The 17,242-nt window shown below is 38.2% G+C and overlaps 1 protein-coding gene and 1 pseudogene across 1 annotated transcript; both read right to left on the bottom strand.

The window, feature by feature from the left end:
• Positions 1-4,955: 4,955 nt before the first annotated feature.
• Positions 4,956-11,249, bottom strand: TMEM17 (transmembrane protein 17). The gene is made up of 4 exons (XM_007189714.2): positions 11,103-11,249; positions 7,034-7,137; positions 6,762-6,875; positions 4,956-5,993 (listed from the first exon to the last, which is right to left on the bottom strand). The coding sequence occupies exons 1-4, from the start codon at positions 11,200-11,202 to the stop codon at positions 5,715-5,717; spliced, it is 597 nt and encodes a 198-aa protein (XP_007189776.1). The 5' UTR covers positions 11,203-11,249; the 3' UTR covers positions 4,956-5,714.
• Positions 11,250-15,968: 4,719 nt separating this feature from the next.
• LOC103014793 (hypoxanthine-guanine phosphoribosyltransferase-like) lies at positions 15,969-16,625 on the bottom strand (annotated as a pseudogene).
• Positions 16,626-17,242: the final 617 nt, after the last annotated feature.

Below are 17,242 nucleotides of genomic sequence, written 5' to 3'. Positions count from 1 at the left end.
GGGAGTGGGGTATGCAGTGGACAGGAGGTTTTTAGGATGATTCTTAGAATGATTTTTAGAATGATTAGCTGTTTAGTTTTGTTTTTTTGTTGACTGAAAACCCTCAGATTAACAGTCTTTTAAAACTAGAATAAGATGTATACCCATAACAAATTAGTGTTAATTGCACTTAAAAAATACAGCATTAAAGTTTGCTGACAAACCTTTTGTAGGAGCAAAAATCTAACGTTTTACATTGTAACGAATTTACAGGATAAACCATTCCACTTGCCTCATTGTTTTCTGCCTCCATGCCTATTTTGCTATGCAAAAGCTTTATGTCAATTTACTTTTTGAGCCGTTTAAGACCAAACCAAATTATTCCTTCAGAACATTTTAAACAACCCCTTAAAGACCTCTTTTTCTTGGCTATGTTTCCAATCTTGGCTTATCACTGTAATATTTCATGCTCCATGCTTCTGAAAAAATTCAATATTCAAGAACAAAGTAATCCAGAGCTTTACTTCATTTCAGTCTTTTTATGTCCTAGGGCTGTCCCAACTCAATGACCCAGTTTTTATTGTGTCATATCTGTCTGTTGCTGACTGCGACCAGCTTGCCTTAGCCTCTTCCTGTCCCTTATCAGTTTTCCCTTAATTCAAAAAAAAATTTTTTTTTTTTAAATTCTTTGCACTTCTCCTTTCACAGCTTTTAGTTTTTTTCCTCCTTAGGAGACTCTGTTCCTGTGGTAGCTACTCAGAAACACAAAGATGCGTGGGTGACTAAGGTCTCTAAGTCTGTCCTTGTCAAAATTTTCATTGCAATATCTTTAGAATTACAGAAAGTGGATATTATAATTTGGCAATATGCATCAAGAGTCCTCAAAAATGTTCATACCCTATGATCCAGCAGTTTCACTTCTGAGACTCTAGCTTACTAATTAAAAAGAATCATCTAAGATATGGAAAAAAGCTGTATATATGAGATGTTCATTACAATGTTATGTATTATTGGGGAGTTCTTTTGCTTGGTCTAATAATTAAATTGATGCAAACAGATTAATAGGAAGAAAAAAACCCAATTTAATTCATATGCACGGAGGTCTCATAAAAATGGAATCCTTGAGGTGAACAAAGCAGGCTGTTTATATATTATTTTTAGACAAAGAAACAATTATTTGTGAAGATTTAAAGGGGTTTGTGCTTGGGGTAGCAGACTAATGAAGAGGTAACAAAGTTTGTCTACAGAGTTTTCTTAGTCTTGAATTTCCTAACTCTGGTGATAAGGATGCTTTCTATCGTCCTGGTATAAGGAGGATACTTTCACATGGGAGATTATTTCCTGCTTTCATGGGGAAAGAGGGGGTTAGAGTGTTTTTCTATATCATTTTTTTCTCCACTGGCTTAAATTCAAACTAATCAATATGTCATTGTAGCATATCTTGGGGCAGCCTGCTCTGAGGCCCAACAGTATACATGCAAAAGAAGAAAACAACCCAAATATGCAACAATAGGAGAGAAGTTTAATAAATTACTGTCTATCTACTTGATGGAATATTGTGCAATCATTTAAGATAATGGTTATGTTGACTATGTAGAAAGATAGGTAAAAATTTATAATGTTTTCAGAAAAGCAGGGTGCAAAGTCGTAAGTGCTGGTGGTCACAGCTATGTTTTAAAAAGCATTTACAACGGGAAAACTGCAAGGAAAGAGGACATTTGCTAATACTTGTTATTTTAGGGTATGGAATTATAGATGATTTTTCTTTCCTTTACTCTCAAAATCTAGATTCAATTTCTTTTAAAATTTAAGTTTTTGAAAACTATAGTCTTCACAGATGCAAATTAAGAACTATTCAGATATGTCATGTCAAAATTTATAAAAGGCTATTTCAGATAGAGCTCTATTTAAGTCTAATAATAATCTAGCAATGGCCAGGGAATGGGGGTGGATAAGATAGTGAGTACGTCATTTTGTTTACCATTGTGTGTAATCCCCAAAAAGATACATTAGAAAAAAAAAAATTTAATACCTATTTTAAAATATAAAATAATTTTTTAAAAATCTTAATAGGTTCTACTCAAGTTTATTTTACTGCCACTGACTTTATCCAGGCCAGTTTGTTCTCTCCAAAGTTGCTTCATCAAGTTCTACCTCTTGCCCAACCCTTATAGTACATTTCCCACATTGTTTTCAGAGAAATCTTTCTGAAACTTAAATGTATGTGATATTTCACTGTTTAAACTATTCAGGGATTCAGAATATTAGCGTCTTTAGCTTACTAGCTCCTCCCAAGCTTCTCTATCTTATTCGGTGTCCTTTCTTCTCATGCACCTTTCCCACCAGTTTTATCAAACGACATGTAATACCTGAAACAGTACTCAGAGTCACTATTGCTTCTGTCTCTTTTTTTTTTTTTAATTTTATTTATTTATTCATTTTTGGCTGTGTTGGGTCTTCGTTTCTGTGCGAGGGCTTTCTCTAGTTGCGGCGAGCAGGGGCCACTCTTCATCGCGGTGTGCGAGCCTCTCACTATCGCGGCCTCTCTTGTTGTGGAGCACAAGCTCCAGACGCGCAGGCTCAGTAGTTGTGGCTCACGGACCCAGTTGCTCCGCGGCATGTGGGATCTTCCCAGACCAGGGCTCGAACCCGTGTCCCCTGCATTGGCAGGCAGACTCTCAACCACTGCGCCACCAGTGAAGCCCGCTTCTGTCTCTTAATACTGAAACTAACACTTAATACCAGCTCAGTCTTGAAATCCCAAAGTGTTACTTTCTTTGGGAAGCCTTCCCAGATTCCTCATCTTTTATGTATTCTCTGTAATCCTACAGTGCTATCCCTGATTTGCCCATCTGCTTTTTCCACCAGACAGTAAACGTCTTGTTATTGTGTGCACGGGCAAGCGCAAGTGAGAGTGTATGAGCGAGTGTGTTTAACAGCACTCCCTGCCCCTCCCGCCCCATGTCCCCTACCTGTGCTCTGACAATGAGAGGAATAGTGATTGCTAAATGGTGTTGATGAAGGGCCAGTGCGCTAATCCTGGACACCAAGTGAAGGAAAAAAGAGAGGAAATGCACCGGAAGCCAAGGACTGTCAGCTGTCAGGTACTTATTAGGTAGAAACTCATTCAGTGCACCTCCCTGATGAAGTTAGACTTTACTTCCAACGTTGTACCCCTGAGAACAGGGAGCACATTTATTTGTCTATGAACTCTCCACTCTTCCTTGTACATACTAGGCATTCAAACATATGTTGATTAAAACCCAATTTTTAAAAATCATTCCGATTTACAGAAATTCACATCCACCTTGTCTATAATTAGGAAAAAACCCTGGGGAAAAAAATGTGAAAGACAAAGTGTTTGTTAAGTGTTTGTGAAGCTCAACGTCCTAACTAGAAAACTTCAGAACAGTGCTGTGAACCCTGAAGAGGAAGATGTAACTGGAATTAAGGATGGGCAAACTTATTCAAATAAAATAAAAATAAGGACGGCCTAAACTCCAAATGTGCCGACATGGAAATATCTATCTCGATTTTCGTATGCTTACATAGGGAACCAGCTATACTCCAAAAGAAACTATTGGTTCAGACTAACACAAAATCATGGTTTTATTGTTTAGACAAAAAACAAATAACTTGGTTATGTTCTCAATGGATTTTCTTAGTTTCTTTTTTCCCATCCTTATTATATCTGTATTTTAAACAATATGGTTATTAGAGCAAATTTTTTTTTAATTTTAATAAATTGAATATATTTTCCCCCAATTTTTATAGTTGTTTAAATTTTTGATTATCACTCTTAACATTTTAGTGATTACTCTTTTAACCCTAAATTAAAGTTTAAATGTTTCAGAGGCTCTGATATTTAAAATAAAACTCTGGAAACAATTGTTAAATAGAAAAGTCTTTCTTATCATCCCCTTAATTTATCTGCTATGTAGATTTAGTGTTCTTATTTTATATTTTCTTATAAACTCACCTATCTATTCCTATCTAGAAACAAACGCAACAAATATGTTTTAGTAAACTATCCAAACAGAATTCTATTTTGAATTTCAAATTATTGGAATATACCTAGTGACAGCTTTGGTATAGGGGAAAGGCTAATCAGCCAGTGCATGGGGGTTGAAAAATTTGACTGAACTTTATATATAATAATAGAAAGAGCATAAATAGACTGGTCAGGTGTGATTAAGAGTGGGAAATAAAAAAATTTTCAAAAATTAAGCAATGTAAGAATGTATAAGGCACAGCATGGAAATCCTAAAATAAGCATGAATTACAGAACAGGAAGATTAGAAAGAATGATTTTTAAGGTAGCTACAACTATCTCTCAGTAAAATACATTGCTTATAAAGGCACATTTCCCTATAGGAAAGAAAATATTATATCCCTTAAGACAATCCAATAGTCACTTAAAAATAATGTTCAGATACACCCAAGCAAACTCTGTAATAAAAATAACAAACCCACAGCCCAAAAGAACTGTACAAGACAGGAATGATTCCTACAGATACTTTAACATAAATATTTTATACCTTATTGTAAAGACATTTTACACACCACCGCCATAAATACCAAACACGGTTTTATTTATCTACTTATTTTTTTGAAAGATTTTTTTTTTTTTCATTATTTTTTTTTTTTTTTTTTTTTAATGAGGATCTTGAATCAGATGCGTATGTTTTGATTGATTGATTGATTGATTGATTTTGGCTGTGTTGGGTCTTCGTTTCTGTGCGAGGGCTTTCTCCAGTTGTGGCAAGCGGGGGCCACTCTTCATCGCGATGCGCGGGCCTCTCACCGCCGCGGCCTCTCTCGCCGCGGAGCACAGGCTCCAGACGCGCAGGCTCAGCAGTTGTGGCTCACGGGCCCAGCCGCTCCGCGGCATGTGGGATCTTCCCAGGCCAGGGCTCGAACCCGTGTCCCCTGCATTAGCAGGCAGACTCTCAACCACTGCGCCACCAGGGAAGCCCTGAAAGATTTTTTTGATGTGGACCACTTTTAAAGTCTTTATTGAATTTGTTACAATATTGCTTCTGTTTCATGTTTTGGTTTTTTGGCTTTGAGGCATGTGGGATCTTAGCTGCCCGACCAGGGATCAGACCTGCATCCCCTGCACTGGAAGGTTATGTCTTAACCACCAAACTGCCAGGAAAGTCCCTGAACACAGTTTTATGGAAGTAACAATTTTAGAATAAAAACATTACCTAAATACCATGATAATCCACCTGTTTTCTTCTTAACCTCAGTATAACAGCTAAGACCCTAGCAAACATGAAAATCTGGTGTCTTAGTTTACAAATGTAGTCTAATACATCAGAATACTAACAAGCATTTCCACGTGCTTCAGACGTACTGCCAACACATAGATAGCCAACAAGATTAAAAGAAATATACACATTTCTAGTTATAGGTACTAACTAGAAATATTACAATAAAGATGTAATGCCACCAATACAGGTTTTTACACACCTGAAAAAGTCGACAACAACAAAAAAGTTCAGATATTTGACATCAGGTAGACAACACGTAGGCTTTAGGGTTGATTTACTGCTTTCATGTGATGTACAAATAGTCTTATCATTGCCCCCAACCTTGGAATTTCAGAGCCAGAGAGCATACAGTTCAGAACACTTGCTTTATCCTTTTTCTCATGCTAGCCCTCTGGTGTTTTCCTAATTCCTGCAGTCTTCTAGAATGATCTTTCAGATTTTTCACTCAACAGCACTGGGTCAAATCTCTTCTATACAGGATCTCACTCTTCTCATGTCTCCTCTGCTCACAGAGAGCCGGTCAAAGTCTTGGAGGTGGAAACGAGTTGCCAACTGATTTACCATTTTCCTTAGGGTAAGAAATGCTGAAACAACTTGGAAAGTAAGGAATATAGTGAAGATGATATGTACTGCTTTTTCCAAGGGCAGATTCGTTAGGCCTTCATTAAAGAGCAAGAACAGAATTAAAGGCAACTGCAGTAGAAGGCTCAAAAGCCAAAAGCCAGCCAACTCAGGAACCTGCAATGACACACGTGATGAGTATCAGATCAGTGAAGTACAGTCTTCCGTTTGTATCAATAAGCAAGTGATACTACTTGATGGCACTACTGTGAACATACATTTTGAGCTCTGTAAATCAAAAGGAGTACAACATGGTCCAAGTTGGGTAGAAGGAGGAAGAGGCAAGAACTTAAGTAAGCAAAGATGTGGAATGAGTATGACTGGGAAACAACACATCACCTGGAATGGATGCTTGGATTAGGAAAAAGCAAGAAATACAGTGGGACAGGCTGGGACAGGCCCTTATGAAGGGCCTGAAAGAACACAGAAATCTTTAGGGATTATCCCTAAATTCTGGTAACTGTAAATGCTTAGGCAGCATAATGATTCAGAAAACATGAGCCTTGCAGAGGAAATGAGTTTATCATTTTCCCCCATTCTCTTATTCAGGATCTAAATAATCATGTTTAATTGACCAAGTATTTTCAAGACTGGTGAGAAGAGGGAAAACTATCACTTCTTAAGTGTTTACTATGTTCAGGTACTTTATATAAATTACTTAATCCTAACAAACCTGTGAAGTAAATATTTCCCCAATTTTATATGTGAAGAAACCAAGGCTCAAGAGATTAAGCAAACAGACCACAGTGACAGATGTGGTGAAGTTGGAGCTAGGCCTTAAATACAGGCCTTTGCTCCTTCCACCACATCTCACTGCCTTTTCCTTGTTAGGAAAATCTTACTGCATTTATGTGTAGCACTGAGAGAAAGGAAAGAAGAGCCTACCTTCTCCTGCAGGTTCCCCATGTAGCCCAGATACAACCTGATAGCTTCAATTAAGGTTATTAGGATGATAACGGTGACCACAATGAATTTGTAGTAATCAGGCAAGATTGAATACTAAAAAAACAAAAATAAACATGTTCATAAAATTTCACATATAGTAAGACTGACCTGAGATTTAAAAAAAATATGAAGAACTTTAACTTTATTGACAATGTAACAATGCCAGGGATGGCACAAGAGACCTCAGCAGAAGTAGTAAAGTGTAGATTTACCTTCATCTGAAGCATCATAATGCTGCTCACCCACCAAAGTGGGAAAAAATAAGTGTTAAAATAAAGTGACATCTGCAATGCCAAACTGGAAACCATTTCATTATCTACGGAAGAAAGAGAGAGAAAAGGAACAAACTCTTAACCCTGGTCTCTGCCCTATACGTCCTTTAGTTCCTTAGAATTAATAACCATAGCATCAGCTTAACGAAACTCCAAATTTTAAGCCTATTTATAATCATTGACAGTGAAAGGAAATAGTCATCATAATACTATTTAGTTCCTATGTTGGCTACTTGGGGGGTATGTTTCATATTTTTCAATTACATTATCATTTTCCCATTATAGTCTGCTGACTTTTTTGCATACTACTGGTATAAATTAAATGTGGAATATCAATATGAATCCTATTGAGCAGATAACAATAATAATCATTACCTCTTTTGTAGAGTTCTGTGTAAAGAGCCTATGAAATGAACACATAAAATACATAACAACTAATCTCTCACATATAAACTAATCTCATGCAAAATCTAATCTCCCCAAATTATAATTAAACAGACACCCCTTTTCAGCATATCCTAATCCTACCTGTTCATTCATATCCAATTCAATGCCACTTTTTCCATAAATCCTTTCTCGAGCCCATTCCCCCACTCCAGCAGAAATCTCTTTTCCCTCTAGGTACTTATCACTCTAACCTGTGTGTAAGAAGTGTTAGCAAAGAGCCACACTCCCCTCACTTGAGACACAATCTGGTTACTGAAGAGACAATGAGCTCTGGAGTCCAAGTAAACCCGGAGTTCCCCAAACTCCCTCAGAACTCTAGATGCCAGACTTGGAATAAATTATTTAACCTCTTTGAGCCTTAATTTATTCACCTGTAAAACAGTAACATTAAAATTACCTCACAGGTTGCTTGTGAGGATTAAAGATAATATAAATTACTTCACCCTAGCACTATGCCTGGCACTTAGCAGGCACTCAATAAATGAGTCCTTTTTCCTTCTCTTTTACTTATACACAGGCTCATTGTAAGCACAGACCACGTTCTACCCAAATTTGAGGCCCTCACAGAACCTAGCATCTTGCTTTACACATGGAAAATACCAAATATGCATAAGCAGAAAGAATGAATTCATTAATGAATGAATGAAAACATACTATTATAAGGGCATTACCAGTGTAGCCATTCGTGATACATGAGTTTCATTTATCTAAGGCTGATTACATAGTACCTTTTGCTTTCATATTAGGGAGAAGGGTCCTAAATTAAGAATTTGATTTTTAAAATTGGGCCCTACAAATGCATCCTAAATTTGACTAAATTCCAACAATTTAAGAGCAGATACATATTTTGAAATCCACTGCTCTAAATGAAAGAATTTACAAAGGCTCTAAAATAAATATATTTTTAAAATTTATTTATTTATTTATGTATTTTTGGCTGTGTTGGGTCTTCGTTGCTGTACGTGGGCTTTCTCTAGTTGTGGCTAGCGGGCGCTACTCTTGGTTGCGGTGTGCAGGCTTCTGATTGCGGTGGCTTCTCTTGTTGCAGAGCTCTCGCTCTAGGCGCGTGGGCTTCAGTAGCTGTGGCACACAGGCTCAGTAGTTGTGGCTTGCAGGCTCTAGAGCGCAGGCTCAGTAGTTGCGGCACATGGGCTTAGCTGCTCCGTGGCATATGGGATCTTCCCGGACCAGGGCTTGAACCTGTGTCCCCTGCATTGGCAGGCAGATTCTTAATCACTGCACCACCAGGGAAGCCCCTAAAATAAATTTTTTTTTTTTAATAGTTTTGTTTTTGTTTTTTTTAATTCTTTTTTTTTTAATTATTTATTTATTTATTTATTTATTTATGGCTGTGTTGGGTCTTCGTTTCTGTGCGAGGGCTTTCTCTAGTTGCGGCAAGCGGGGGCCACTCTTCATCGCGGTGCGCGGGCCTCTCACTATCGCGGCATCTCTTGTTGCGGAGCACAGGCTCCAGACGCGCAGGCTCAGTAATTGTGGCTCACGGGCCCAGTTGCTCCGCGGCATGTGGGATCTTCCCAGACCAGGGCTCGAACCCGTGTCCCCTGCATTAGCAGGCAGATTCTCAACCACTGCGCCACCAGGGAAGCCCTAAAATAAATTTCTTAAAAACAGATTTTTATGTCTTTTTCTCCGCATCTGAGTATTTTATATCTATCGTTTAACAGTTTTAAAATATAAGATAATCATGGTCTCTCACAGCAAGGTTTTTCCTTTAGCTCCAAGAATATCCCTGATTATTATGTCTACTTTTGCGTGCACCCATTTATTAAATTACCACTGATAAAGGAATGCATTCTTACAGTCTGTTAAATCTGAAGGTAACTCACTTGCCTAGGATTTTCTCATAACAATAGTACAACTCTTGGTCAGCTGCGGTCATAATACACGCTTGCAATTACAGTGCAAATAATCAAACCTAATTCAGATCCACAAGGAAGAAAATGTGGAAAAATAGTGGTAAATTAGTTAAGCTGAAAATTCTAATACCTTTAGAGCAAACACTGTCGTCAAATTTTGCAAAGAAGTTTTTATGTTAAGAATTTTGTACATGAGCATCTTAAGAGTTATGCTATGTCTATATTTCAGCAGATCAAACTTACCATCATGCAGTTGAAAATCAAGTTAATATGTAAATTAACCTTGAAAGCACAAGACATGAATTTACTAAATTCTGCAAAAGTACAAGTTGACTTCTGTAAACGGAATTTAAATTAAAACATTATGTAATATAAATCAGGGGTGGGCAAACTACCAGCCAGCTGCCTGTTTTTGTATAGCAAGTGAGCTAAATATGTTTTTTCACATTTTTAAATGGTTGAGGAAAAAATATCAAAGAATAATAATATTTTGTGACACTGAAAATCATGAAATTCAAACTTTAGTGTCCATAAATAAAGCTTTATTGGAACACTGCCATGTCTATTCAATTACCATTACCTATGACTGCCACAGAGACCTACGGCCTGCAAGTTCTATAATATTTACTATCTGACCCTTTACAGAAAACCCCTGATACTTTACATCATCAGATTTTAGTGCCTTGGCTTTAGAATCAAAAACGTAATAACCTAATTTTTCACATTATGTTTTTCTCTGTACATCCTAAATCAAGACCAGGCCTAAATTGAGAGGACAGGCAAGTAATCAGGGTGAAAATTTGAAACGATGGGAAATGACTTTTCTTTGCCCCCTTTAAAAAATCCCTAAACCAAGCAAGAGGAAAAGACTTCTATTTCCCAGCACAGTTCAGTGATAAAAGCTGCGTGGGTTTGGTTGACAGTATGTTGTCTATCATGATTTAAGAGAGGGAAACTGTTTTGCAGAAAACTGCGTTGTCACTTGTCATGTTGAATGTAGCATCGTGGTATTTTGTTACTTGATTTAGGGCAAGAGGTATAAATAGGGAATGGGAAGGAGAAGGCAGGGAGAGTGCGAGTTTTGTTGAAGGCGTTGCTAGAGCGGCAGGTGCCATTCTGGATTGGATAGCGTTTAAAATAAAACTTCTTTCCATGTCTTCTGCCAGAAAATGGACTTGTGGTGGAAAGTACTTGTTCTGCTAGGAAAGGAGAAAAGGAAAAGATATTTTACTGGGGTAGGGGATAGTAAGTGGAAAGAGGAGATTGCCTGGGCTGTTTCCACTCCACCCTGGCCAGAAAAGCCAGGGCGAATGCCGTAGAGGAAAAGCAAAGTCGGCCTTCTCAGTCTTCTCGGAGGGCAAGGGACTGGACGCGGGCTGCGAAGGCGGCTTTTATATTCTTTTTTGAGGAAGGCCGGCGCCATCTCAGCCGCCCCGCTTGCAATTAGCCGGCCAGGCCGCAGCACTATCAACCCGGAACCGGCTGGGTTACTGGGCCGGGGTATCTGGTTCCCATCTCAGCCCCATCCCTCGGCCTGGCCCCTCCTCCAAGGAGCTTCCCGCACTGCGGAGAACCAGCTGAAGGCGAAACCGCCATCTTAGGTCTGGGCAAAATCCGGCCGCTCCAAAACTCGCGCCAGGTCTTCCGAGGGCCACACGCCCTGCGCTGGGAACTCCGCCACTCACCCGGACCCTCGTTATACTCTGGCCCGGTCCGGCTGGAGTCGCTGAACACGGTCCGGCTGAAGTTTCCCAGCCTCTGGCGGACCGGATCTGGCAGCTCCATGCTCTGGCCTTGGTACCGCTCACTGCTGCGTCTTCGGGTGCTGTGGTGCTCTGAGGTTCCCACGGCAACCGGGCGGCGAGGGCGCTGGAGGCCCGGGCGCACGCGCGGTCGCACTGCACGGCCGAGGCGTGGGGCTCCCTGGAAGGGAGAGGAGTGCGGGAGAGCCCATTCTTGCGGAGCGCCTAGCCAGGTGCAAAACCGCGGATTCCTTAGTCCTGTTTTAAGCTCCACCATTTTGACAACGAATAAAAATAATAATAAATGACCTGGGTTTGGACTGTGATACAAGGAGCTCTAACAACCTTGCCAGTGGGATGCAACCTTTCTGGAAGGAAATGCAGAATGAAGGCAGAGCTTATAGAACGTTCAAGACCCAGTAGCTTATACGTGTTTGTGTGTGTGTGTGTGTGTGTGTGTGTGTATACACACACATACTCTCTTCTAGGAATATATGTTATTATATACTAGGAATATTTTATATATATACATGCCACACACACACAACTCTCTTCCAGGAATTTATGATATTATATTTTATATATACACACCATATATTACATATATATTTGATGGAATACATTGCAGCAGTTTAAAAACATGCCTGCAACGAATTTTTTTTTTTAATTTATTTATTTTTGGCTGCGTTGGGTCTTCGTTGCTGCACACGGGCTTCTCATTGCGGTGGCTTCTCTTGTTGCAAAGCACGGGCTCTAGACATACGGGCTTCAGTAGTTGTGGCTCGCGGGCTTTCGAGCACAGTCTCAGTAGTTGTGGCACACAGGCTTAGTTGCTCCAAGGCATGTGGGATCTTCCCGGACCAGGGATAGAACCCAGTCTCCTGCACTGGCAGGCAGATTCTTAACCACTGCGCCACCAGGGAAGCCCCGAATATTTGATAATATGGATTAACTTTAAGTAAAAATAAAAAACCAGAAGTAAAACTAAATAGGAATGAACCTAATTTAGTAAAATGTGTGTGTAAATATGTGGGAAGCAGAGAGGGGGAGGAGATGGCACAAGCACTGCAGCTTCAAAAAAAGACTGGAAGGAAATAATCCAAAATGTTAATAGTAATTTCTAGGTAGTAGATTATGGAGGATTTAAAAATTTTTAAACATTATGTATTTTCTGGCTTTCTCTCAAATAAGACATATTTTTTAAAAAAACTATTTAGGTATAATACATATACAGAAAAGGGCACAAACCGAATATACAGGTGTAACCAAAACCCAGATCAAGAAACAGAACCTTACCAGCACCCCCAGAAGCTCTCCATGCCTGTTCCCTTACAGTGACTAACCCTCCACTTCTAACCGACCTTTCCTGACTTCTATAGCATAGAATAGTTTTGCCTATTTTTATTCTTTATATAAAAGTAATCATCCAATAAGTGCTTAAAAAAAAACACTAGCTCTTTGCCCTCAAAATTATTCTTATGAAATTCCTTCATATTGTTAAGCGTAGATTCCTTTTCCTTGCGGTGTGGCCATACCACAATAAGTTTATCCTTTCTACTGCTGATGAGCCTCTGTGTATTTTCTAGTTTGGAGCTACTATCAGTAGTGCTGCTTTTGGTGAAAATATGCTTTGTGGTGAACATATGCATGCATTTGTGTTGAACTTGTTTCTAGGAATGAAATTGTTGGCTTATGAGGTACAACCCAGCTTTAATAGATACTGCCACTTTTCCAAAGTGGCTGTACCAATTTCTACTGCCTCCAGTGATGTATGAGCATTTCTGTTACTCCAAATCCGTCACCAGCACTTGTCATTTTCCATGCTTTCCTTTTAGCCATTCTGATGGGTATGTGATGAACAGTATTATTTTTACAATATAAAGAAAAACCACACATATTTATATAAATGTCAAGAGGAAGATATGGGAGGAAATCGCTATATGGGTAGAATTTCAAAATAATTCAACAAATGTTAATTGCATTCCTACTCATTTTGGGGCATTGTCTTGGGCTAATTAAGGATATAGTCCCTCCCCATCAAGAAGATCAGCCAAGCGAGAGACTTGGAAACAAATAAGTACACTATATTTTAGTAAAGGAACATAGATGAGGAAGCAATTAATTCTGGTTGAGGATGTCAAGAAAAAGCTGGCTAACTTCTGCTTCTCTTCAAGGTGGAGCTCCGCCCTCAGCACCTCCAAAATGGCTTCTAGGACCTCCCTGAAGCTGGTTTAAGTGCCCTCCTCTGTGTTTCACAAAGCATATTCTTCTGTGTTACTTTGGTCACAGTGCCAGTCACGCTGTACTACAGTCTATTTATGTCTGTTTCTCTTGCTAGTTCACAAGCTCTTTGAGGTCAGGGATGGGCTTTCATCTTTATATCCTGAACACTAGCACAATGCCTGACCTAGAATAGGGACTAGATAACCATTGAATGAATAAAGGGAATAAAAAGTCTAAAGACCATTCCCCTATCTTCCCATTTCTAGTTCAAAGACTTAGCCAGCCTTCACTCTGTAGAATGGAGAATTGATGTATTAAAACACAGTTAACTATAGCAACCAAAACAATTTTAAACTTAGCAACAAAGAGTCAATTTTGATCTATTAAATTAACCAAGATTTTTATAAAGAGCACAGTGGAGCAGGAAGCCTCATGCTCTGCTGACTGGATTATAATTTGAACAATCTCACTGAGGAAAGCAATTAACAATGTGTACAAATTGCCTTAAAAATATTCCTGCCTGTATCACACTAATCCAGATTTTAAGCTCTATTTTGGTGAAATAATCATAAAAACAAAATTTCATACTCCAAGATATTACTTCTAACATTACTGATTTTCTTTAAAAAAAAAGAAAAAAGGTGGGGGGAGCATTTGAAATGCCCAACCACAGGACCTAGTTAAGCAGATTATGATATTCATGGTGAGGTGTTGGGCTGTAGTGGAAAGGATGCCTTTGGAAGCAGAGAGAGCAGTGTTCAAATCCCCTCAAATTCTCGCTTCACCACCTAAGAGCTATGCGGTTGCTTTCAAACCTTTGTTTTGTAAAGTGAGGCTAGTGCTAAATTACTGTTATGGTTGATGTAAAGATTATATCATTAAGTAAGGCTCTCTATAAGTGATAGCTATCATTGACACATCTATTAAAATGATATTTGTGAAGAAGAAATACCTACAATGGAGTGAAATCATGCTAGCATTTAATTTTCTGAATTCAACTGTATCTGTGAGGCAATACCTCTATTGCTTTCCCAGTGGATGCAATTAACCATAAAATGGTCCATGATTGTTAACCAAATTTGTCAAAAGCCTGCGTGAATTCTTTTTTTTTTTTTTTTGCGTGCGTGAATTCTTTTAAAGATTTTTTCCTAGCATTGAAAAAAAATGTAACATATCTTGTTCAGATTGCAATTATTTCATCAAAATTCTGGAGGAAAAATTGATCGAATTATGGGTATTTTTACTTTTATTTATTATTCAAATTTCCTACAATAACCATGCATTTCATAGTTTGAAATAAATCTTATTAAAAATAGAGAGGAAGAGGCAATGACGGTACAAAAATAGAGAAGAGTTTTGAGAGGAAAAACTTGTGGTTTGGAAAGAATCCTGCCATTATTGATGTCACAAGTGGTCCGAAGGGCTCGAAAAACTTTCCAAATATTACTTTGTTAGTTTATTCTCACAATATTTATAAAAAACAATCACATTGGTGAAATACTGCAGAACAAAGAAGGGAATCTACTTTTGTGGAATCAAGAGATTAGTATAATTTGGGTTTCCCATATTCTAAACCTATTACTAAGGATCTAAAGAGAAGTATGGAGTCTCCATTCTCAAAATCATGGGAATCATTTCCAGCAAGATTAATAAATAACCCTGTAGAAGCAGCCACATAGCACAGGGAGATCAACTCAGTGCTTTGTGACCACCTAGAGGGGTGGGATAGGGAGGGTGGGAGGGAGACACAAGAGGGAGGAGGTATGGGGATATATGTATATGTATAGCTGATTCACTTTGTTATAAAGCAGAAACTAACCCCATTGTAAGGCAATTATACTCCAATAAAGATGTAAAAAAAAAATTAATAAATAACCCTATAAAGTTAAACTGTTGACTTCTTTTTTTTTTCTCTTTTAAAGAGACAGCCTTTATTTTAAGGATTTTTATGTTGAGGAATTCAAAAAGTGGTAGGTTTTTGGAACCTATTGATATGTATTTAAAAGATACAGATCAATCTGTTGACAAAGATTCACCAAAAATAATTTGAACGAGTGGGAAATTACAGTTAATACTACTGAAACCTACTAAAATAATTCCAGGACATATGGTTTATCCAACATAATGATACTTCTAAGTGCTGTGACTGATATGAAACTGACTGCTTCTTACTTTTCTGAACACACTGTGGTATAATTAACAATATTCAATCACTTCTGTTGTTTCCTGAATATATAAAAATAAAATACCAGTTAAAAAACTAATATATTCTTCTCTTTAAAGGTTTTTTACATATACAATTTTAATATTTTCGTTCAATAGTGGTGTGGTTTAAGAGGTTTTTCATTCACGAGTCAAACAACAATCCACCCAAAGGAAAATGATAGTCTATAGGCTCATAGTGCAAATAAAGAGTTTGGGAATGCAGCAACTGACATTTCTAAAATACAAAACAGATAAAATTCTAAGAAGTTACATGCAATAAGCTCAACTAAGCATCTGGCCACAGAACTAGAACATTTGATAATTTTACTGGTGATTTCAGTGGGACTCCAGTTGTTTCCAAACTCAACTTGAACTCTCATCTTAGGCTTCGTATTTTGCTTTTCCAGCTTCACTAATGACACAAACATGATTCAAATCCCTGAAGTATTCATTATAGTCAAGGGCATATCCTACAACAAACTTGGCTAGAATTTCAAATCCAACAAAGTCTGGTCTGTATCCAACACTTTGAGGGGTCCTTTTCACCAGCAAGCTTGCAACCTTGATCATCTTTGGATTATGCTGCTTGACCAAGGAAAGCAAGGTTTTCAGTGTTTTGCCAGTGTCAATTATACCTTCCACAATCAACACATTCTCTCCAGTGAAAGTTGAGAGATCATCTTCACCAATTACTTTTATGTCACCTGTTGACTGGTCATTACAGTAGCTCTTCAGTCTGATAAAATCTACAGTCATAGGAATGGATCTATCACTATTTCTCTTCAGTACTTTGATGTAATCCAGCAGGTCAGCAAAGAATTTGTAGCCCCCGTTGAGCACACAGAGGGCCACGGTGTGATGGCCTCCCATCTCCTTCTTCACATCTTGAGCAAGACGTTCGGTCCTGTCCATAATTAGTCCACGAGGAATAAACACCTTTTCCAAATCCTCAGCATAATGATTAGGTATACAAAATGAATCTAGGTCATAAGCTGGTTAATTATTGCTAATCACGATGCTGGGGCTGCAGATCGCCATAACAGAGCCGGCTGACCGGCCGGCTGAGGGCAGTTTGGGCTAAACTGTTTACTTCTTATACCAAACTTGATGGTCAGAGTAATAGCTACTTCTCCAATAATTGTTTATTGTATTTCATTGGGATTTAATTACATCTATGGTTTACTTTCCTAAATATTTATTTTCACAAAAATTTTGAGCCTTGTGCAATGATTTGTTTCTCTTTGACCAGAGGCAAAGTTGTTTGGTAGTAACATGTTACCCTATGTGACAAGAAACTGATTTGGTGAGTTATTAAATAACTTAATTTAAAATTACCTCTTACTATAATAAAGGTATAAATTCTTTCCACTTGATACTAATAAAGAGTTTAGAAACAATATTTTAAAGTGAACATGTTAATCAATTTATTGCCTTAAAATGAACTGTGAGAATTCCTTGGTGGTTCGGTGGTTAGGACTCTGCGCTCTTACTGAGGAGGGCCTGGGTTCAATTCCAGATCAGGGAAATAAGATCCCACAAGCCGTGCCACATGGCCAAACAAACAAACAAAAACTGTGAGATATTTATAAGAATTTAGATAAATTTAAAGGTAAGTTATATGTGGGCACAATATCCTTAGATATGATTCCACATCA

This window comes from Balaenoptera acutorostrata, chromosome 12 (genome assembly GCF_949987535.1).
Source record: "Balaenoptera acutorostrata chromosome 12, mBalAcu1.1, whole genome shotgun sequence".
NCBI lineage: Eukaryota > Metazoa > Chordata > Mammalia > Artiodactyla > Balaenopteridae > Balaenoptera > Balaenoptera acutorostrata.
This window is presented reverse-complemented; position numbering and strand designations above follow the sequence as displayed.